The sequence below is a fragment of the Oncorhynchus clarkii genome, chromosome 9, assembly GCF_045791955.1.
Source record: "Oncorhynchus clarkii lewisi isolate Uvic-CL-2024 chromosome 9, UVic_Ocla_1.0, whole genome shotgun sequence".
Classification (NCBI taxonomy): domain Eukaryota; kingdom Metazoa; phylum Chordata; class Actinopteri; order Salmoniformes; family Salmonidae; genus Oncorhynchus; species Oncorhynchus clarkii.
The window spans coordinates 75,195,245-75,220,036 of NC_092155.1; the positions used below are offsets into that span (position 1 = coordinate 75,195,245).

The 24,792-nt window shown below is 44.0% G+C and overlaps 1 protein-coding gene across 12 annotated transcripts in view; it reads right to left on the minus strand.

The window, feature by feature from the left end:
- The window catches only part of LOC139416948 (ubiquitin protein ligase E3 component n-recognin 4), a 147,288-nt gene extending 122,653 nt beyond the window's left edge, over positions 1 to 24,635 (minus strand). For all 12 annotated transcript variants that reach the window (XM_071166148.1, XM_071166146.1, XM_071166141.1 and 9 more), the window contains exons 1-10: positions 24,443 to 24,635; positions 19,231 to 19,328; positions 18,668 to 18,771; positions 15,164 to 15,293; positions 4,947 to 5,086; positions 3,801 to 4,045; positions 3,218 to 3,342; positions 2,301 to 2,425; positions 1,261 to 1,511; positions 758 to 866 (exon numbers count right to left, since the gene is read on the minus strand). In XM_071166148.1, the coding sequence (XP_071022249.1) occupies positions 758 to 866; positions 1,261 to 1,511; positions 2,301 to 2,425; positions 3,218 to 3,342; positions 3,801 to 4,045; positions 4,947 to 5,086; positions 15,164 to 15,293; positions 18,668 to 18,771; positions 19,231 to 19,328; positions 24,443 to 24,567 (1,452 nt within the window). In that variant the 5' untranslated portion in view covers positions 24,568 to 24,635. The remainder of the gene's footprint in view (positions 1 to 757; positions 867 to 1,260; positions 1,512 to 2,300; positions 2,426 to 3,217; positions 3,343 to 3,800; positions 4,046 to 4,946; positions 5,087 to 15,163; positions 15,294 to 18,667; positions 18,772 to 19,230; positions 19,329 to 24,442) is intronic.
- Positions 24,636 to 24,792: the final 157 nt, after the last annotated feature.

Consider the following 24,792-nt stretch of genomic DNA (forward strand, 5'->3'; position numbering starts at 1 on the left):
TGGAGAGAAGAGAGGGAGGGGTGGAGAGAAGAGAGGGAGGAGGGGGGGGTGGAGAGAAGAGAGGGAGGAGGGGGGGGTGGAGAGAAGAGAGGGAGGGGGGGGTGGAGAGAAGAGAGGGAGGGGGGGGTGGAGAGAAGAGAGGGAGGGGGGGGTGGAGAGAAGAGAGGGAGGGGGGGTGGAGAGAAGAGAGGGAGGGGGGGGGGTGGAGAGAAGAGAGGGAGGAGGGGGTGGAGAGAAGAGAGGGAGGGGGGGGTGGAGAGAAGAGAGGGAGGGGGGGTGGAGAGAAGAGAGGGAGGGGGGGTGGAGAGAAGAGAGGGAGGGGGGGTGGAGAGAAGAGAGGGAGGGGGGGTGGAGAGAAGAGAGGGAGGGGGGGTGGAGAGAAGAGAGGGAGGGGGGGCAGGTGGAGAGAAGAGAGGGAGGGGGGGCAGGTGGAGAGAAGAGAGGGAGGGGGGGGCAGAGGGAGAGAAAAAGGGCTGGAGTTTCACTGGGTCTCGAACATAAGAATCATCATAAATTATGAAAATAGTGATTGATCCATATTACATGTGTGGGCTGGATTGCTACTGATAAATCATATCTTTACATAAATCATTAATCTATCAGAGGGTATATTTGGGTGTTAGCCTGAGAACATACTTTTGAAATGTTTGTGTCCCGGTTTGATAAGAAGCGTTTATGTACATGGCACAGTTGTAGACGTTTTGGGATTATTTAAACATTCTGGTGCTGCTGGGGGGGGGGGGCGTTTGTTACTCACTGCACTGACCCGGTGCAGAGCCTCCACCTGCAGGTCTTGGAAAAGGGAGGTGAGCAGTTTGATGGAGTGGTTGGCCAGGATCACCGACAGGACACCAAAGCCTTGATGTCTGAGACGAGAGAACAGAGAGTCTCAATGAAACCGCAAACAGGTTTTTTATTTTTTAATTTTTTTTAAATCAGTCTTTCTTTGATACTTTCAGGACCAAAGTTTGAAAATAAAAAAATATATTCTCAAATAGTTCAATATTGCTTGTAAATGTAAACGGTTTAAATTGGGATCTTTAGTTAGCAATTCATTTGAGTTTCATGGAGATCGCTGTGTGCAATCTTACCATTTAACCACTTACTGACTGACTTTATGGTCTCCAAGGGGACATGTTGTTGCAGTGTCATGTACACGTTTAAAGCCGCGATTAAATACAAAACAAAGCTGACAATACAACTTTCATAACAGTTACATACTTAACCTAAATGGTTAGAAACTACCAGAGAGCTACCCACCCTTTGGCCGGGCCCAGTTTAGGGGAGCCTGCTCCGTCCTTGGTGCGGGCGGCTATGTCTCGGACCCTGAGCGCGGCCAGAGGGTCCTTCTCCTTGCCCTTGTCAGCCAGGGTGGTGGGACTCAGGTTGAGGATCAGGTAGAGGCTGTTCAGCAGACACCACGCTCCCAGCAGCTGGAAGTTCTGGTAATGCTCTCCTCCAGCTCTGCGGGAGCTGCTGATGGCCTGGCCGATCATTTCGTAGATGTCCAGCTGTTTGGAAAAAAACACATCAAAACCCATGAGAAATGAACTCAAATCAGAAGACAAGAATGGGTTTCCTAATATCCTATTTATTAAAGTAGGGGATTATTATTTATTTTATTTTTTTTGGGGGGGGGTTAAAATTACACACTGAGTTTACAAAACATTAACACCTGCTCTTTCCATGTCATAGACTGACCAGGTGAGAGATATGATCTCTTATTGAGGTCACCTGTTAAATCCACTTCAAATCAGTGTGAATGAAGGGGAGGAGACAGGTTAAAGAAGGATTTTTAAGCCTTGAAACATGGATTGTGTATGTGTGTCATTCAGAGGGTGAATGGACAAAAAAAATATTAAAAAGTGCCTTTGAACGGGGTATGGTGGTAGGTAGCCAGGCGCACCAGTTTGTGTCAAGAACTGCAACGCTGCTGGGTTTTTCACGCTCAACAGTTTCCCGTGTGGATCAAGAACGGTCCACCACCCAAAGGACATCCAAATTAGAATCCACATGAGGCCAGCGTCCCTGTGGAACGCTTTCAAACACCTTGTGGAGTCCACATGAGGCCAGCATCCCTGTGGAACGCTTTCGACACCTTGTGGAGTCCACATGAGGCCAGCATCCCTGTGGAACGCTTTCGACACCTTGTGGAGTCCACATGAGGCCAGCATCCCTGTGGAACGCTTTCGACACCTTGTGGAGACAACGCCACGGGGGGGGGGTGCAAAACCAATATTTACAACAACAAAAAAATTCTTAATTGAATGTTTTATATAAACACTCATGTATATACGTACACATTTCTGTACGATGGTAGCAGCGTCATTTTCATAGTCCTCCTCTTTGGAGCTGGTGGAGGCTGTGCGAAGTTGCAGGCCGCTGCCCACCTGCAGGATGGCCATGCACGTGGCAACGCTCACACCTGGAGGAGAGGAGAAGCACATGTTATATAGATTCATTATTGACTGACTGAGAAACACACATTATATATAGATTCATTATTGACTGACTGAGAAGCACATATTATATAGATTCATTATTGACTGACTGAGAAGCACATATTATATAGATTCATTATTGACTGAATGAGACGCACATATTATATAGATTCATTATTGACTGACTGAGAAGCACATATTATATAGATTCATTATTGACTGAATGAGACGCACATATTATATAGATTCATTATTGACTGACTGAGAAGCACATATTATATAGATTCATTATTGACTGAATGAGAAGCACATATTAAGTGATTGATAAGTTGAGCAGTCATTGGTATTCACAGCTGTTTACTCTGAAGAACTACCGAAACAGTGATTTCCGGTCAGACAACACAGACTGCAGCTCTAGAGATATGAGATGATGACTTGGAGTGAAATAATAAAGCCATCAAAATAAACGAATAAAATATACAAAGCCACTGTAAAGTAAAGTGAATAAATGGTGGTTAATATGTGATGAGCAGGAATGGGCAGTCTCTACCATCATGGGGCTCGTATTAACAGTTTCATTCTGTGTTGTCACAGCATCCAACCCACATAATGCATTTAATGTTGAAAAATATATATAATAAAATCATGGAAATCGGTGATAATCTGTTTATAATATAACCTGAAACGACCTCCAAAAAAAGGTACTTAAACCGCTCAGCACTATCAAGTACACCCAAAGCAGAGATGGAACCCAACATGAACCCATAATAGCGTACCTGCGTAGAGGCAGCTGAGTGCCAACACAGTCATGTCCAGAAGTCTCCCAGGAGTCAGGGGCTCCAGGACAGGCAAGGACAAGGTGTCCCGGGCCATGGCCACATCTATCACCAGGGAGTGGAACCTGACAAGGTCAGAGGTCACACACACAAATGTCAGAGACACAGGGGGGGGGAAAACACTGAGGTAAGCACGGGTAGGGTGCCAAAAGAGAGCGCCACAGGACGCGAGAGCAACAGAGCGCGCTATATATAACCTTGGGAGGGGCTGATTGGTGTCATACGTATGCTCCTGCTAACACACCTGACTCCAATAATCAACGAATCATGATCTTCAGTTTAAAATGCAAACAGGTGTGTTTGCTCGAAATGGGGGAGACACTAATTCAGGCCCCCGAGGACTGGGGGGGAGGGGGGCGACACCAAATCAGGCCCCCGAGGACTGGAATTGCACAGGCCTGCTTATAGAGAGGGGCAGTATGCTCGAGGACTGGAGAAACCTGTCAGGTGAGACAAATTGGTTTGTTGAAAACAATTCTAAAAGCACCCCCCCCCCCCCCCCAAAAAAATCCCACAAACCTACCCATTGCGGACAGCAGTTGCGTCTCCGACGGTGGCGGGCATGATGAAGAAGGAGTTGGCCGAGACGGCGTCCTGGAACCGGTTGATATAGCGCAGGAAGTAAGGGAGGTTGAGGCAGACACGCAGCAACTTCTCCGACCCGCCCAGTTCCTGCAGACTGGACACGTTCTGGGACACAAAGGCATTCTTCATTTTGGCCTGGAAGGTCTGGTCAGTCGTCGCCTGGTCCTCACTCTCACTCTCCGCCTAAACAGACAGCACAACAAAACAAACACTGTAAATCAGACTGAATAAAACATTTATAAATAGAAAATTGGTGTTTTAGAAGTGAAGATGCAGATACTTGATACAATTGACATGAAACGACCCCTTAGGGAAGTAAAAACAAAGGTTAAATAAAATAAATAAAAATAAGCTACAACTTATGTAACTATCTAAACCACAGTCATGTTTTTCTCATCTTCTTAGATACTTTGTATGTAATCCAATGCATCAGTGTTAAGATATGATTGTATATAGAGTGTCGTCTCCTGTTTCGTCACACAGATCGTTACGATAGACTACTGAGGTACTCTGGATTTGAGTACTAAAGAGTTTAATACCAAGGTTCCTGTGTCATCTATCTGGAAGACTGATTGTTGAAGGAAACTTACATCACCCCATGCAAAAGACCACCCAACACCCCATTCTGCTCTCCCCGTTCCCCACCGCACAGTCCCCATTCCGCTCCTCCGTTCCCCACCCCACAGTCCCCATTCCGCTCCTCCGCTCCCCACCCCACAGTCCCCATTCCGCTCCCCGCCCCACAGTCCCCATTCCGCTCTCCGCCCCACAGTCCCCATTCCGCTCCCCGCCCCACAGTCCCCATTCCGCTCCTCCGTTCCCCACCCCACAGTCCCCATTCCGCTCCCCACCGCACAGTCCCCATTCCGCTCCTCCGTTCCCCACCCCACAGTCCCCATTCCGCTCCTCCGTTCCCCACCCCACAGTCCCCATTCCGCTCCCCAAAGCACAGTCCCCATTCCTCTCCTCCCGATCCCCACACCCCACAGTCCCTATTCCACTCCTCTAGTTCCCTACTGCACAGTCCCTATTCCGCTAATCCCATTCCCCACAGTCCCTATTCCGCTAATCCCATTACACTGACCTGTGTGCGTCCTGAGGGAGAGGCCAGCACGGTGAGGTCAGGGTTGAACACGGAGGTCAGCTGATTGAAGAAGTTCATCTGTACTTCCTTGTGTCGTAGCTCAGGGTTCACTGGAGACAGAACCTCCTTCTGGTCCTCCACTGAGGAGGAGGAGGAGACACAGGGCAGAGTGAGACCGACTGGTATTGACAATATAGAAACCATAGACAAACGCATGCAGCTCGGGAGAGGGAATCTCCTGCTGGGAGAGACACAGAACACACAGGCATGGTCATACAAAGACAGAAAAGATTGAGACAGACTAACAGAGAAAAACAAGATATTAGTGTCCCAAGGTAGACCGAAACTGCTAGCCTGCACTGGGAGTCTGGCCTGCACCATGCCTGCTCCACTGCACCGGGAGTCTGGCCTGCTCCATTGCTAGCCTGCACCGGGAGTATGGCCTGCTCCATTGCTACGCCTGCACCGAGAGCCTGGGCTGCATCATGTTAGCTCCACTAACTCACTGCTAGCCTGGGCTGCATCATGTTAGCTCCACTAACTCACTGCTAGCCTGGGCTGCATCATGTTAGCTCCACTAACTCACTGCTAGCCTGGGCTGCATCATGTTAGCTCCACTAACTCACTGCTAGCCTGGGCTGCATCATGTTAGCTCCACTAACTCACTGCTAGCCTGGGCTGCATCATGTTAGCTCCACTAACTCACTGCTAGCCTGGGCTGCATCATGTTAGCTCCACTAACTCACTGCTAGCCTGGGAGTCTGGGCTGCATCATGTTAGCTCCACTAACTCACTGCTAGCCTGTACTGGGAGTCTGGACTGCATCATGTTAGCTCCACTAACTCACTGCTAGCCTGTACTGGGAGTCTGGACTGTATCATGTTAGCTCCACTAACTCACTGCTAGCCTGGGCTGCATCATGTTAGCTCTACTAACTCACTGCTAGCCTGGGAGTCTGGGCTGTATCATGTTAGCTCTACTAACTCACTGCTAGCCTGGGAGTCTGGACTGCATCATGTTAGCTCCACTAACTCACAGCTAGCCTGTACTGGGAGTCTGGACTGCATCATGTTAGCTCTACTAACTCACTGCTAGCCTGGGAGTCTGGGCTGCATCATGTTAGCTCCACTAACTCAATGCTAGCCTGTACTGGGAGTCTGGGCTGTATCATGTTAGCTCCACTAACTCACTGCTAGCCTGTACTGGGAGTCTGGACTGTATCATGTTAGCGCCACTAACTCACTGCTAGCCTGTACTGGGAGTCTGGGCTGCATCATGTTAGCTCCACTAACTCACTGCTAGCCTGTACTGGGAGTCTGGACTGCATCATGTTAGCTCCACTAACTCACTGCTAGCCTGGGAGTCTGGGCTGTATCATGTTAGCTCTACTAACTCACTGCTAGCCTGGGAGTCTGGGCTGGATCATGTTAGCTCCACTAACTCACTGCTAGCCTGTACTGGGAGTCTGGACTGCATCATGTTAGCTCTACTAACTCACAGCTAGCCTGTACTGGGAGTCTGGACTGCATCATGTTAGCTCCACTAACTCACTGCTAGCCTGGGAGTCTGGGCTGCATCATGTTAGCTCCACTAACTCACTGCTAGCCTGGGAGTCTGGACTGCATCATGTTAGCTCCACTAACTCACTGCTAGCCTGGGAGTCTGGACTGCATCATGTTAGCTCCACTAACTCACTGCTAGCCTGTACTGAGAGTCTGGACTGCATCATGTTAGCTCCACTAACTCACTGCTAGCCTGTACTGAGAGTCTGGACTGCATCATGTTAGCTCCACTAACTCACTGCTAGCCTGGGAGTCTGGACTGCATCATGTTAGCTCCACTAACTCACTGCTAGCCTGTACTGGGAGTCTGGGCTGTATCATGTTAGCTCCACTAACTCACTGCTAGCCTGTACTGGGAGTCTGGACTGTATCATGTTAGCTCCACTAACTCACTGCTAGCCTGTACTGAGAGTCTGGACTGCATCATGTTAGCTCCACTAACTCACTGCTAGCCTGGGAGTCTGGACTGCATCATGTTAGCTCCACTAACTCACTGCTAGCCTGTACTGGGAGTCTGGGCTGTATCATGTTAGCTCCACTAACTCACTGCTAGCCTGTACTGGGAGTCTGGACTGTATCATGTTAGCTCCACTAACTCACTGCTAGCCTGGGCTGCATCATGTTAGCTCCACTAACTCACAGCTAGCCTGGGAGTCTGGGCTGCATCATGTTAGCTCACCACTCATGATGCACAGAAGTTAACACAATTGAATAATGTGACACGGCATGAAGAAATATTGAAACTGTTAATTACTGTTCGCAAAACAAGGTCCGTACAGACAAAAAAGATACAGGTTTGTAGGTCTACAGGGCTTTGAGAAAGTATTCACACCGCTTAACATGATCCACATGTTGTTGTGTTACAGCCTGAATTTAAAAGGAGTTAAATGTATATTTTGTGTCACTGACCTACACACAATACCCCATAACGTCAGTGGAATTATATTTTAGAATTTTGTTTACAAATGAATTATAAATAAGTATTCAACCCCTTTGTTATGTTAAGCCTAAATATGTTCAGGCGTAAAAATGTGCTTAACAAGTCACATAAGTTAGATGGACTCACTGTGTGTAATAGTGTACCTCATCTCTGTACTCCACACATACAGATAATTGCAAGGTCCCTCAGTCGAGCAGTGAATTTCAAGCACAGATTCAACACAAAGACCAGGGACGTTTTTCAGTGCCTTGTAAAGAAGGGCACCTACTAGTAGACATTGAATATCCCATTGAGCATGGTGAAGTTATTAATTACACTTTGGATGGTGTACCAATACACCCAGTCACTACAAAGATACAGGCGTCCTTCCTAACTCAGTTACCGGAGAGGAAGAAAACCACTCAGGGATTTCACCATGAGGCCAATGGTAACTTTAAAACAGTTACAGAATTGAGTGGCTGTGATAGGAGAAAACTGAGGATGGATCAACATTGTAATTTCCCATAATACTAACCTAATTGACTAAGTCAAAAGAAGGAAGCCTATACAGAATACAAAATATTCCAACACATACGTAGGCCCTAAAGTATTATTATTATTTGACCCTGCTGGTCACCTATGAACGTTTGAACATCTTGGCCATGTTCTGTTATAATCTCCGACCCGGTACAGCCAGAAGAGGACTAGCCACCCCTCAGAGCCCGGTTCCTCTCTAGGTTACTTCCAAGGTTCCAGTGTTTCTAGGGAGTTTTTCCCCTAGCCATCGTGCTTCTACACCTGCATTGCTTGCTGCTTGGGGTTTTAGGCTGGGTTTCTGTACAGCACTTGTGACATCAGCTGATGTAAAAATAAATTTTGAATTCAGGCTTTAACAACAATGTGGAATAAGTGACGGGTTTTGGATACTGAAGGCACTAACTTTCTATGCTTACTGCTGAAACTAACATCATTTCACTACCCTACTACTTTGTTTGTGATATGCAAACCATAACGCAAAAAATATTCTGTTTCAAAGACCATTGCCACTCAAAACTTTACGTCTCTCCCTCAGCCAAAGATGTATGGCCTCAGTGAACTGAGGGGTCCGACAGGCCGCACAGCTCTTGGCTCATTAAATGACTTTATTACTGGTTCGAGACAGGGCACACTTGTATAAAAAAATAAGCTACTTCTATGCAAATGTTGTTGATCAGTACGATGAAATAAGTACCACACGGAAGAGAAGCAGATTGCCATCTGCAGCCCCGTGAAATCAGCCGAGCTCAATAACTCTCCGCATTCTCACACACACACACACACACACACACACACACACACACTTATTGAATATGCATTCACCTGTATCATAAATATTTTCTTAAAATTGACCCAGTTTATCAAGAGATTAAACCATTCAAATATATTATTAACATTAAGTCATGTAGTTAGATGTTTTTACTAAAGTCAAATTGATTGTAAAATATTGGTTCATTAAAAAGCATACAAGGCTGTCTCTGGGGAAAAAAAGTACAACGTTTAAAATGGAATGATATTTTGAACTCAAATGAAGCCCAACGATTGGACAGAGCGGCAGCTGAGTTTCTGGATCGAGTGGTGCATTCTGTGACTGACTAATATTCCTTTTTTTACTGTGGTATTGTTTTGGTATCGAGACACTAAACATGGTATGGTGACACCACTAGAGGACAACAGGTCTACACAGACAGGGAAAAACACCGTCAAGCACACACACACACAGATACACAACCCCGTCTCTGGGCAGGGACCAATGACCATCCACGGGGGGAATGTGAAAGGGCTAAATCCCTACTGACAGAAGCAGGGGAACAAAGCTCTCTTTCTGCCAGCCCAGCACTAGTCAAATAACACTGATCCATAGACTGACGATGAGATGCTGTCTAGACCAATAGGCTAGAGTATGGGATAGCATCCAATAGAAGTAAAATAGAATATCTTCTAATATATAGGGCCCTATAAAATGTATTTCCTACTTTTTCAGGCTGCCATAGAAAAAATAATAATAATCAGGTAATTGCTTAAAAAAAAAAATTAAATCACACATTTTGTAAATAGGAAAACAATTTGGATGCTGCAAGTCCACAACAAGGTCTTGGGGAGGAGAAAGAAATAAAAATAATAATAGAAGAAATGTTGATTTTTGGGTGTCGTTACCCTTTAATACAAGTGTGCCCTTTAGCACTCATGTGATGGCAGAGTTTTGCTTAACAAAATGGCCACAGGATTTATGCAAATAATCAGGGGACCAATCTGCCAGGTAGGCATAGGTAGTGAAAGGGGCAGTGCAGTTAAAAATGTGATTTCCTTTAAATATATTTCCACACTAGGAGGTCAAAATATCTCAATTTTCACATTTTCAGTGTTGCCTTTGTGTAAAAAAAAACCCATAATAAAATACATTTAAAAAAATATTAATATAAAAATAAAAAACAGGGAATTTCAGCCTGTTCAGGCAGGATGGAACTTTCGACCCACATCATGATGTCACAATGTGATCTGATTACAATAGACCAATGACTGTTCATCTGGATAAGGGGATGGGCTCGAGACCATCCAAATCAGCCAATCAGAGCAGTGTATGAACATATGTTAATTTGTTTCCTAACGCCCCACACGATCAGACTGAGCGACATAGTGATTTTTAAAAACCGTGCGCACCGCACACAGACAGGGCCATCCATTCCTGTGCCATTTCAGAAAGCTGCATTTTGTTGATGTCTTGTGATTAACTTGGGAAAATGAATGCATTTTCTAACAAGTTCAATACATTTTAGAAAATTGTTGAATTGTGTTTTAAAATGTCTGGATTATAGGATACCGTCTAGGTCCTCCGCAACACAGATTTTATAGGGTCCTAAATATACAGGTGCATAGACTGATAAGAGCTAGACCACAAGCGCATGGGATTAGTTTCATACTATTCAACAATAGCTAGGTTTTCATCCAATTGAAGACAGATATTCATGCGAATATTCTAAAATAAAAAAAAAAGGCATTTTCTACCAAATGGACTTATTGCAGATCAAAATTAGGGAATGGTGACTTGGTGCACACAAAAGCTTACGTTTTCATGTACCCGAATTTAAAAATGTGATGTGATTTTAAACTATCATTCCACATATTTCAAATTTAACCAACAAACCAAAAAAATATGGCACCATGTCAAACGAACAAATTATCTTGTTGGCATTTATATAATTTTAACAGAAATTTGCCGGCTAAAAACAGTGGATGAAAACGTGGTTGGTGACAGGAAACTGAACTGAGCAGCAATCAGTTATTTCATCCCCATGCTTTCAATCAGAAACTAGTCTGCCTAAGCAGTCAGCTTGCCAACCACAACGTTAACAATGTTTCAGCATCGGTCTGGGATTTACCCAGACAAAAAGGCCTTGATAAACTGGCAATTGTTTTTAGGCAATGTTGCTGGCAACAGAATAGGGTATGAGACACTGGAGCAATGCTGAGCAAAATGGAAATGGTACATTTTAAATGAAGCATATTGTTTTTATACTTAAAACTCAATATTCCCATTTATTTACTAATCTCCTATAGCCTGTTTACTGCCACATCCTGTACAGGAATGTATCATCTAACCAAGAGGTCTCGCAGATATCCTGGGCATCCACTTAACCTACTACTAGTCAAGTCAATGGCAACGCAGATATAAAGGATGACTAGATTCAGAAAAAGTTTAACTTCATAAATCTAAACTAGGAAGAATAAATGGTATTCATCCAGCTAACATAAAAAAATCAAACTAAAAAGCTACATGACTAGCTAGCGAATTAGCCTATTTGTCCCATTGAACTAAGCATGACCTTACATCCGTGGATATTTTTGGTAGTTACACTGAACACAGTATATCACGATATAATGTTGTAGCGGAGCAACATATGAGAAGTGAATGGCCGACATCTCACACCAACACGGGAGTTGATTTTCAGAGCATCTAGAATCGGCTTCCTATTTCGCAAATAAAGCCTCTTTCACTCACGCTGCCAAACATACCCTCGTAAAAACTGACCATCATACCGATCCTTGACTTTGGCGATGTCATTTACAAAACAGCCTCCAACACTACTCAGAAAACTGGATGTAGTCTATCACAGTGCCATCCGTTTTGTCACCAAAGGCCCGTATACCACCCACCACTACGACTTGTATGCTCTCATTAGCTGGCCCTCACTACATATTCGTCACCAAACCCACTGGCTCCAGGTCATTTATAAGTCTTTGCTAGGTAAAGCCCTGGCTTATCTCAGCTCACTGGTCACCATAGCAACACCCATCCATAGCACACACTCCAGCAGGTATATTTCACTGGTGATCCCCCAAAGCCAACACTTCCGTTGGCCGCCTTTCCTTCCAGTTCTCTGCTGCCAGTGACTGGAACGAATAGCAAAAAAAAAAAAAAAAAAAAAATATCACTGAAGCTGGAGACTAAAATCTCCCTCTCTAACTTTAGGTATCAGCTGTCAGATCAGCTTACCGATCACTGCACCTGTACATAGCCCATCTGTAAATAGCCAATCCAACTACCTCATTCCCATATTATTACTTAACCTCTTCCTCTTTTGCACCTCAGTATCTCTACTTGCACATCATCATCTGCACATCTATCACTCCAGTGTTTAACTTCTAAATTGTAATTACTTCGCCACTAGGCCCTATTTATTGCCTTACCTCCTTACTTCATTTGCACACACTGCATACAGATTTTTCTCTTGTGTTATTGACTGTACGTTTGTTTATGTGTAACTCTGTGTTGTTGTTTTTGTCGCACTGCTTTGCTTTATCTTGGCCAGGTCACAGTTGTAAATGAGAACTTGTTCTCAACTGGCCTACCTGGTTAAATAAAGGTGTTCTCAACTGGCCTACCTGGTGAAATAAAGGTGTTCTCAACTGGCCTACCTGGTGAAATAAAGGTGTTCTCAACTGGCCTACCTGGTTAAATAAAGGTGTTCTCAACTGACCTACCTGGTTAAATAAAGGTGTTCTCAACTAGCCTACCTGGTTAAATAAAGGTGTTCTCAACTAGCCTACCTGGTTAAATAAAGGTGTTCTCAACTAGCCTACCTGGTTAAATAAAGGTGTTCTCAACTAGCCTACCTGGTTAAATAAAGGTGTTCTCAACTAGCCTAACTGGTTAAATAAAGGTGTTCTCAACTGGCCTACCTGGTTAAATAAAGGTGTTCTCAACTAGCCTACCTGGTTAAATAAAGGTGTTCTCAACTGGCCTACCAGGTTAAATAAAGGTGTTCTCAACTGGCCTACCAGGTTAAATAAAGGTGTTCTCAACTAGCCTACCAGGTTAAATAAAGGTGTTCTCAACTAGCCTACCTGGTGAAATAAAGGTGTTCTCAACTAACCTACCTGGTGAAATAAAGGTGTTCTCAACTAGCCTACCTGGTTAAATAAAGGTGTTCTCAACTAGCCTACCTGGTGAAATAAAGGTGTTCTCAACTAACCTACCTGGTGAAATAAAGGTGTTCTCAACTAGCCTACCAGGTTAAATAAAGGTGTTCTCAACTAGCCTACCAGGTTAAATAAAGGTGTTCTCAACTAGCCTACCAGGTTAAATAAAGGTGTTCTCAACTAGCCTACCAGGTTAAATAAAGGTGTTCTCAACTAGCCTACCAGGTTAAATAAAGGTGTTCTCAACTAGCCTACCAGGTTAAATAAAGGTGTTCTCAACTAGCCTACCAGGTTAAATAAAGGTGTTCTCAACTAGCCTACCAGGTTAAATATAAAGGTGTTCTCAACTAGCCTACCAGGTTAAATAAAGGTGTTCTCAACTAGCCTACCAGGTTAAATAAAGGTGTTCTCAACTAGCCTACCAGGTTAAATAAAGGTGTTCTCAACTAGCCTACCAGGTTAAATAAAGGTGTTCTCAACTAGCCTACCAGGTTAAATAAAGGTGTTCTCAACTAGCCTACCAGGTTAAATAAAGGTGTTCTCAACTAGCCTACCAGGTTAAATAAAGGTGTTCTCAACTAGCCTACCAGGTTAAATAAAGGTGTTCTCAACTAGCCTACCAGGTTAAATAAAGGTGTTCTCAACTAGCCTACCAGGTTAAATAAAGGTGTTCTCAACTAGCCTACCAGGTTAAATAAAGGTGTTCTCAACTAGCCTACCAGGTTAAATAAAGGTGTTCTCAACTAGCCTACCAGGTTAAATAAAGGTGTTCTCAACTAGCCTACCTGGTTAAATAAAGGTGTTCTCAACTAGCCTACCAGGCTAAATAAAGGTGTTCTCAACTAGCCTACCTGGTTAAATAAAGGTGTTCTCAACTAGCCTACCAGATTAAATAAAGGTGTTCTCAACTAGCCTACCTGGTGAAATAAAGGTGTTCTCAACTAGCCTACCTGGTTAAATAAAGGTGTTCTCAACTAGCCTACCTGGTTAAATAAAGGTGTTCTCAACTAGCCTACCTGGTGAAATAAAGGTGTTCTCAACTAGCCTACCTGGTTAAATAAAGGTGTTCTCAACTAGCCTACCTGGTGAAATAAAGGTGTTCTCAACTAGCCTACCTGGTGAAATAAAGGTGTTCTCAACTAGCCTACCTGGTTAAATAAAGGTGTTCTCAACTAGCCTACCAGGTTAAATAAAGGTGAACATTTAAAAATAAAATAAAAAGTTGTCATGTTTTCCTAAATATTTTGGAACAGCAGTCGAGGGGGAGGGGATCAGATAGGACCATTCCAGCCAATGAAAGAGCAGATACACTCACGTGAACAACAGGCACAACTCCAAAATATAAAAATAAAACTCTCAAAGTTGCCGGGATGTCACGTGTCCTACTTATCAGTACACTGGTAACAAGCACAGCGAAACGTCTACACGGTCAAGTAAGCCACACGTCGCCAATGAACCATTCCGAATTCAACACTTTGACTTCCATACAAAATCTCCTTGCCTGGTGAGAGAGAGGGGGGGAAAACACACCACCTACTTGGGGAAACTGATTTTGTCCCAGTTTCCCCTCTTCCTCTCTGGTGTCTCACACATTTCAGTTCATTACTAGAGCTCCCACCGTGGGCCAATGAGTGTCATTTAGTACGCTGTATCTCTATGCCAAGATGCATCACTCACCCAAGATTAATTTAAAAAAATACAAATCAGGCCAGTGCTGTCTTAGATGACTAACGCATGTGACTAACGCATGAACGGACCCCCCCCCACCCCCCCCCCCAAATTCATCATGGGGAACAACTAAGCAACAAGTAGACTAGTAGCACCGTAGCTGTCTAACCCTGTTGACTAGACTAGTAGCACCATAGCTGTCTAACCCTGTTGACTAGACTAGTAGCACCATAGCTGTCTAACCCTGTTGACTAGACTAGTAGCACCATAGCTGTCTACCGACTAGACTAGTAGCACCATAGCTGTCTACCGACTAGACTAGTAGCACCATAGCTGTCTACCGACTAGACTAGTAGCACCATAGCTGTCTACCGACTAGACTAGTAGCACCATAGCTGTCTACCGACTAGACTAGTAGCACCATAGCTGTCTAATGACTAATACTGATGGAGCCATTGGTTTGTTTACAAACTTTGTTACCCTAACAAATATAAAAGGCTATATTTTACATACTCCAACAACATAGAATGATCTGATACGTACGTACTGAGTCTACATTTAACAACGTCGATACAGTGAGATAGTATCTCAGCAAAAAGCAGAGGACTCACCGTCGGAGAGTGTCTTGACGGTCTGGGGAAGTTTGGCCGACTTCATCATGGCTGTGAAGGTGATGATCTCGGTTCTGTCCAGGCGGCTGCAGCCGGTACACAACCCCTTTATTAAGAGGATCAGGTGTTTCTGAAGAGAAGGGGGGGAGAAAATGAAAGTCTTCTTGGGATGTCACCAGGACAAAATAAAAATTTTGGCAGAGGAATTAGGTGAGTTTCAATTATTTACATAGCCTTCGTAGAGCATTCACAACGGTTGACTTTCTCCATACATTTTAAAATTTGTTAGAAAATGGGATTAAAATAGATTTGTTTGTTGTCGTTGTTTTTTTTTTAAACGATCTATACAGAATAATCTAAAATGTCAAAGTGGAAGAAATGTCTATTTGAGTTTGTATTAATGGAATAATCAAAACACTAATATATGTATTCAACCCCCTGAGTCAATACATGTTAGGATCACCTTTGGCAGTGAATACAGCTGTGAGGCTTTCTGGGTAAATCTCTATGACGTTTGCACACCTGGATCGTACAATATTTTCCCCATTACTCTTTAAAGAAAAAAAAAAAGGGTCAAGATCTTTCAAGTTGGTTGTTGATCCTTGCTAGACAGACAATTTTAAGTCTTGGCAAAGGTTTTCAAGCCGATTGATGTCATAACTGTAACTAAGCCACTCAGGAACATTCAATGTCATCTTGGTAAGCAACTCCTGTGTATATTTGGCCTTGTGTTTTAGGTTATTGTGCTGCTGAAAATGTGAATTTGTCTGTGTCTGTGTGAAAGCAGACAACCAGGTTTACCACTAGGATTTTGCCTGTGCTTTGCTCCATTACGTTTATTTTTATCCTTAATAAAAAACTCCCTAGTCCCTTGCCGATGACAAGCATACCCATAACATGATGCAGCCACCACCATGCTTGAAAATACAGTGCATTGGGGAAGTATCCAGAAAACGTCCCTATTCCCACATTGTTACGTTACAGCTTCATTCTCAAATGAATTTAAAAAAACATTTTCCTCATCAATCTACACGCAACACCCCATAATGACAAAGGGAGAACAGGTTTTTAGATTTTTTTTTGCTAATTTATAAAAACAGACTCTTGCTATGAGACTCGAGATTGAGCACCGGCGCATCCTGTTTCCATTGATCATCCTTAAGATGTTTTACAACGTGATTGGAGTCCACCTGTGATAAATTCAATTGATTGGACAGAATTTAGAAAAGCACACACCTGTCTATATAAAAAAGGTCTCACAGTTGACAGGTCATGTCAGAGCAAAAATCAAGCCATGAGGTCAAAGGAATTGTCCGTAGAGACCCGAGAACACAATGGGCTCCATCATTCTTAAATTAAGTTTGGAACCATCAAGACTCTTCCTAGAGCTGGCCGCCAGGCCTAACTGAGCAATCGAGGGAGTAGGGCCTTGGTCAGGGAGGTGACCGAGAACCCAATGGTCACTCTAACAGAGCTCCAGAGTTCCTCTGTGGAGATGGGAGAACCTTCCAGAAGGACAACCATCTCTGCAGCACTCCACCAATCAGGCCTTTATGGTAGAGTGGCCAGATGGAAGCCACTCCTCTGTAAAAGGAACATGACAGCCCGCTTGGAGTTTGTCAAAGGGCACCTAAAGGACTCTTAAGACCATGAGAAACAAGATTATCTGGTCTGATGAAACCAAGATTGAACTCTTTTGCTTGAATGTTAAGCGTCACATCTGGAGGAAACCTGGCACCATCCCTACGGTGAAGCATGGTGGTGGCAGTATCATGCTGTGGGGATGTTTTTCAGAGGCAGGGACTGGGAGACTAGTCAGGAACACGAGAAATGTGAACGGAGCAAAGTACAAAGAGATCCTAGATGAAAATCTGCTCCAGAGCGCTCAGGACCTCAGATTGGGGCGAAGGTTCACCTTCCAACAGGACAACGACCCTAATCACACAGCCAAGACAATGTAGGAGTGGCTTCAGCACAAGTCTCTGAATGACCTTGAGTGGCCCAGCCAGAGCCAAGACTTGAACCCGATCAAACATCTCTGGAGAGACCTGAAAATAACGGGCGGCAGGGTAGCCTAGTGGTTAGAGCGTTGGACTAGAAACCGCTTCCGGTTTTCAAGTTCAAATCCCCGAGCTGACAAGGTCGTTCTGCCCCTGAACAGGCAGTTAACCCACTGTTCCTAGGCCGTCATTGAAAATAAGAATTTGTTCTTAACTGCCTAAAAGGTCAAATAAAAATAAATAACTGTGCATCGACGCTCCCCAACCAACCTGACAAAACTTGAGAGGATCTGCAGAGAAGAACTTCAGAGAAGAGCGTCATACCCAAGAAGACTCAAGGCTGTAATCGCTGCCAAAGGTGCTTCAACAAAAGTACTGAGTCTGAATATTTATGTAAAGTGAGTATACAGTGTTTCCATCTGCAAACATTTCTAAAAAACTGCTTTCGCTTTGTCGTTATGTTAGATTGATGAGGGCAAAAACTAATTTCATCTTATTTTAGAATAAGGCTGTAACGTAACAAAATATGTTGAAAAAGTCAAATACACTGTATACATTTATTGTTTTAGAAACACTACAAAGCTCATCCGTTATTGTGTTTTAATGGTTAAATTTCAAACAAAAATATTGTCAAATAAAATTCTGAGTCCAGAATAATAATAATAACAACTACTTGACATAATGGCTGGTGGACCAAAAAGTACATTTTAGGCCCTGGTATTGATCCACCATCCAAAGTGTAATTAATAACTTCACCATGCTCAAAGGGATATTCAATGTCTGCTTTAAAAAATAAAAAAAAATCTACCAATAGATGCCCTTCTTTGCGAGGCATTGGAGAACATCCCTGGTCTTTGTGGTTGAATCTATGTTTGAAATTCACTGCTTCGACTGATGTGTATGTGAGGTGTACAGAGATGAGGTGGTCATTCAACCATCATGTTAAAACCCTATTATTGCACACAGAGTGAGTCCATGCAACTTATTATGTGACTTGATAAGCACATTTTTACTCCTGAACTTTTTTTTAGGCCATAACAAAAGGGGTTGAATATTTATTGGACTGGAGACATACTCGGCTTTAAATTTATGAATTTGTAAACTTGTCAAAAACCCTAAATTACCCTTTGACATTATGGGTTATCGTATGTAGATCAGTGACACAATCTCAATCTCTAATTAATTTTAAATTCAGGCTGTAACAACAATAAGTCAAGGGGTGTGAATACTTTGAAGGCAATGAATGGAGGAAATCCAGATTAAAAACAGGAAACTGTACATCCCTGGTGCCTGTCTGTAGAAAAACACACTGGATAAAATACACAGGGCAGGTTTAGATAAACGCAATGCAGGACGGATAGCCTGCCTGCCTGATCCCAGATCTGTTTGCGCGGTCTTCGCTAAACTCTGGTGTGGTGTGACAATGACTATGAGGAGGCGGGAAAAACAGCACAAACAGATCCGGGATCAGGCTTGAGGGACAACGAGGATGTACTTCTCTCACCTGTGAGACTGCGCATGCTTCGTCAGGGTTCTCCAGCCGCAGCAGTGAGAACTCAATCAATACTTTACAGGCTGCTGCTACTGACAGCAACTGGTTTCTGGGGACTAGAGGTAGAGAGAACAGAGGCAGAAGATATGAACTGCCTCATGATCAAATGGACAAAAACCCTCTGCAATAAAGATTAGTATATAATTGTAATGCACATTTATATATTTTACCTTTATTTAACCAGGTAGGCTAGTTGAGAACAAGTTCTCATTTTCAATAGGAAATAAGACTACTGTAACTAGGCGAAGAGAAGCAGAGAGAGACAACATGCACGTGTGGCCTTCTAATTACTCATTTGCAAGTACAATTATTATTTATTTTGACCATTTATTTAGCTATAAACAAGCCTGCAAACAGAATTAGGCTACTGTATCCGTGTTACTATCAAACATTTTTTTCCCCTCTACTCACCAAAAAAATAAAAGAAGACATTTACAAAGAAGTAGTAGTGAAAAAAAATGGGAGATATTGAGGAAGTAGTTAAAACGGGTAGTTATTGGGTCGTTGGAACATACTTTGTCCACAGACTGTGGTGATGTAATGAGCAGAGAGCGCCACGAAGGACGAGTAGAATGGCTCATACTGTTTATCATGGTGTAGGATCTCAGATTCACTGCAATGACATGGGAAATTGAAGAGGGAAGGGGGTCATTTACAAAATACATAATAAATGAATTAGAAAACTACAGTTCAAGACAAGTAGAGAGATATATGCACACACACACACATATATATATGCTATGTCATGAACAAATACAGAACACAATAGGTCAGCCAATGAGTAGCCTTAAAAACAGAAGGAAAACTCCTCCCCCAAATGTATGCACTACCATTTAGAATAATGATTTGTTATTTTTAAAAATAGGGCATTATCATTCAAATTATTACATGGTAAAATATGTCTGAATAATGTGGGCATTATTGCCTGACTAAATAGACAGTATGTTCCTGACAGAAACACACTAATGAAGTCTGTCCGTGTAGCTTATCAGTCTCTCCATCTGAGGAGGTTGAAGAGTTGAGTTATTGTATCATGTTTTAAAAATGAGAAAGCGACCAAAAATAAATAAATTTAAAAAATGGAACGCTTTATGTGGAAGACAACAACTAAATATGATCTTGCTCATAATCAATTGTTTAGCATAACGTCAATTACTTTTCAAGTACCAAAAAAGCCTAGAGAAAAATATCTGATTTTCAAGAAAGGCAATTCAGTCATCATGGAATAGCCTATAGCAAATATTCAACCAAGACTTTAAAAAAAAAAAGTTTTAAATAGCTGGGTTGCATACCCATTCTTGCCTTAGCATTTACTGGTTGATATAACTTGGATAAGCAGTAGTGGCAGGCAAGATGTTCCATCTTCAGTAAACTGCTCCAAGCAACAACCAGCTGTTTGAGAGCTGCAAACTCTCTGCCCCGACAGATTATCTATATAGGCTGCTCGTGTGATAAATAAAAATCGACGTAACGAATCTTTTTATATAGTCTAGATGAAAAATAACATTATTACAATAAAAAACATTTTCACTGGGACATCCAAAACCTCCCCAAAACCTGGGACATTGATGACGGGGATGATCGACTGGCCTGGAGAGCTTCCAAAACCTCCCCAAAACCTGGGACATTGATGACGGGGATGATCGACTGGCCTGGAGAGCTTCCAAAACCTCCCCAAAACCTGGGACATTGATGACGGGGATGATCGACTGGCCTGGAGAGCTCCAAAACCTCCCCAAAACCTGGGACATGACGGGGAACGACTCTGGAGAGCCCAAAACCTGGGACATTGATGACGGGGATGATCGACTGGCCTGGAGACCTCCCCAAAACCTGGGACATTGATGACGGGGATGATCGACTGGCCTGGAGAGCTTCCAAAACCTCGCCAAAACCTGGGACATTGATGACGACATTGGGATGAACCTCCCCAAAACCTGGGACATTGATGACGGGGATGATCGACTGGCCTGGAGAGCTTCCAAAACCTCCCCAAAACCTGGGACATTGATGACGGGGATGATCGACTGGCCTGGAGAGCTTCCAAAACCTCCCCAAAACCTGGGACATTGATGACGGGGATGATCGACTGGCCTGGAGAGCTTCCAAAACCTCCCCAAAACCTGGGACATTGATGACGGGGATGATCGACTGGCCTGGAGAGCTTCCAAAACCTCCCCAAAACCTGGGACATTGATGACGGGGATGATCGACTGGCCTGGAGAGCTTCCAAAACCTCCCCAAAACCTGGGACATTGATGACGGGGATGATCGACTGGCCTGGAGAGCTTCCAAAACCTCCCCAAAACCTGGGACATTGATGACGGGGATGATCGACTGGCCTGGAGAGCTTCCAAAACCTCCCCAAAACCTGGGACATTGATGACGGGGATGATCGACTGGCCTGGAGAGCTTCCAAAACCTCCCCAAAACCTGGGACATTGATGACGGGGATGATCGACTGGCCTGGAGAGCTTCCAAAACCTCCCCAAAACCTGGGACATTGATGACGGGGATGATCGACTGGCCTGGAGAGCTTCCAAAACCTCCCCAAAACCTGGGACATTGATGACGGGGATGATCGACTGGCCTGGAGAGCTTCCAAAACCTCCCCAAAACCTGGGACATTGATGACGGGGATGATCGACTGGCCTGGAGAGCTTCCAAAACCTCCCCAAAACCTGGGACATTGATGACGGGGATGGATGCTTCCAAAACCTCCCCAAAACCTGGGACATTGATGACGGGGATGATCGACTGGCCTGGAGAGCTTCCAAAACCTCCCCAAAACCTGGGACATTGATGACGGGGATGATCGACTGGAGCTTCCAAAACCTCCCCAAAACCTGGGAGAGACGGGGATGATCGACTGGCCTGGAGAGCTTCCAAAACCTCCCCAAAACCTGGGACATTGAACCTGGGACACCTTGATGACGGGGATGATCGACTGGCCTGGAGAGCTTCCAAAACCTCCCCAAAACCTGGGACATTGATGACGGGGATGAGACTGGCCTGGAGAGCTTCCAAAACCTCCCCAAAACCTGGGACATTGATGACGGGGATGATCGACTGGCCTGGAGAGCTTCCAAAACCTCCCCAAAACCTGGGACATTGATGACGGGGATGATCGACTGGCCTGGAGAGCTTCCAAAACCTCCCCAAAACCTGGGACATTGATGACGGGGATGATCGACTGGCCTGGAGAGCTTCCAAAACCTCCCCAAAACCTGGGACATTGATGACGGGGATGATCGACTGGCCTGGAGAGCTTCCAAAACCTCCCCAAAACCTGGGACATTGATGACGGGGATGATCGACTGGCCTGGAGAGCTTCCAGAACCTCCCCAAGACAGCAGGCGACCCTGCATGTCAAGCCCTGAGAACCTATTTTTCTAGGACAGTACATGTTGTGGTTTAGAGTCCTGGGGGGGAACCACCAACCAAAGGTCAAACTGATTCACAGATCTGTTTGTATTTTTTGTTGTTGCTGGAGTAGGATGTTTTTATAGCTTCAAATGTTGTTCAAAAGTATCATGTCATGGACTGTCTGTCAGTCCATGCATCCAGAGATGTGTATGAAATTGAGTGGTTATATTTCTCCAGACCCTTAGCTGAGTTAAAGTGGCAGAGCTGCTGTTGTACATACACAACATGATCAAACGTATGTGGACACCCGCTCGTCCAACATCTCATTCCAAAATCATGGGTCACCCCCTTTTGCTGCTATAACAGCCTCCACTCTTCTGGGAAGGCTTTCCACTAGATGTTGGATCATTGCTGCAGGGGATTTGCTTCCATTCAGCCACAAGAGCATCAGTGAGGTCGGGCACTGGTGGTGGGTGATTTAGGTCTGGCTCTCAGTCGACGTTCCAATTCATCCAAAAAGTGTTCGATGGGGTTGAGGTCAGGCCTCTGTGCTGGCCAGTCAAGTTCTTCCACAGCAATCAACAAACCATTTCTGTATGGACCTCACTTTGTGCACGGGGACATTGTCATGCTGAAACAAGAAAGGGCCTTGCCCAAATTGTTGCCACAAAGTTGGAAGCACAGAATCATCTAGATTGTCATTGTATGTTATAGCGTTAAGATTTCCCAACACTGGAACTAAGGGGCCTAGACCGAACCATGAAAAACAGCCCCAGACCAATATACCTCCACCAAACTTTACAGTTGGCACTATGCATTCGGGCAGGTAGCGTTCTCCTGGCATCCTCCAAACCCGGGTTCGTCTGTTGGACTGCCAGACGGTGAAGATGTTATTCAATGGCGGCGGCCATGGAAACCCATTTCATGAAGCTGCCGACTAAAAGTTATTGTGCTGAAGTTGCTCTCAGAGGCTGTTTGGCGCTCGGTGCGAGGTCATACAAGTTTTTTACTCACTGGAGGCGGGACCTTTCTGTGAGCTTGCGTTGTTGCTTCTAGACATTTCCACTTCACAATAACAGCACACACAATTGACCTGGGAAGCTCTAGCAGGGCAGAAATTTGACTGACTCACTTGGTGGAAAAATGGCATCTTATGTCGTGCCAAGTTTAAAGTCACTGAGCTCTTCACTAAGGCCGTTCTACTGCCAATGTTTGTCTATGGAGATTGTATGGCCGTGTGCTCAATTTTTTTTACACCTGCCAGCAAAGTACATCTGATTCAACTCACCAAAGACTTGATGATTAGTTGAATCAGTTCGGCTAGTGTTGGGCTAGAACAAATATGTGCAACAGCAGCCCCACCACTTCAGCTCAGGGAGTTGGCCGGAGAAATAATACTCAAATTCAGACATCCTGAAATGATTACACTAATTTGAAGCTATAAAAACATCGTCCTCAAATGACAACAAAGCATACAACCTTGCTAGGCCTATCATTATTTGGGTTATAATACGGTCGAGATAGCTTACAAATGCCTTAGTTTAGTGCCACTAATAATTCTTCAAAAACCAATGGGTAATCAATAACTGAAACGACCGTTGATTGAACGGCAGGAAATGTCCCAGATTGTGTAAGTTATCTGTTGAAAGCCCGTTGTGCTAACGTTACCCAACTCGAACGGATCGGGGAGAGCAAAGTCAAATGTTGATCTTGAATACTTAGCTAACGTTAGCTAACTTACTTAACTAGCTAGCCCAACATCAAATGACATTTGAAACGATCACGTCAACAGCTGTCCACTCGTGATGTTGACATAAATATAACTATTATCTGAAACATTCAAGAACAACAAAATGGCATCAGCAACATAAACAAATTTACCCTCAAGTTTTTAAAAAAGAACCACAGGCTAAGCTTTCGTTTTCGATTCTTCTGAGGCTAGAAATGCTGGCTAGCTCGTTAGCTGTGGCTAACTAAAGCCTCCATTTAACAAGCTAGCTAAGTGACAATGTTCGGGCTTTAAAACAGGTTGTATTATCATGCAAAATATGACAAAATGCGCTTCAGAATTTATGGTTTTACAATAATGTTTTACTTCAACGTAAGCTGCAGTATATAAATGACAGGGATGTTTTACCTAGCTAGCTAACATTGCTAGCACGTAACGCTACGCACCCTATTCGGCCTGATGATGAAGCAGATTCCTTCTGGGCATAGCTACTGTAGCTAGCAAGCTATGCTAACACCTATGCAATCCAGCTGAGTGAAGAAGCTAACCAAGTTAGCATGCTAGCTAGCTGTTATATACACCTCTTTCTTGTCAACGGAGCACTGCAATTCGCAAACAGGCACGATGTTTACCTGTTTATTATAGATCCTATAAGCTGAGGTAGCTCTTTCGTTTCAAAAGCTGTGTACGAAGCTGATAAAAGCGGCCGTACATCAGCAGCCCAGTCCGGTTCTCCATCTCCTCCACTCGACGCCATCTTGAGATTCCGTACTAGACAAGCGAGCGATTCTTTTTCCAACAACCTCCCTTGAAAGGAAACGAGGTCGTCACTAGTTATCACAGCCACAAAGTCATAACCCCCGCCTATTTCTTCAATTTCTCTTATCAAATGTTGATTTTTAAACCATAGCCCCTAACCTAAAACCTTACGACACTACAAACCTTATGCCTAACTCTTAACCTTAAATTTAAACCAAAAATG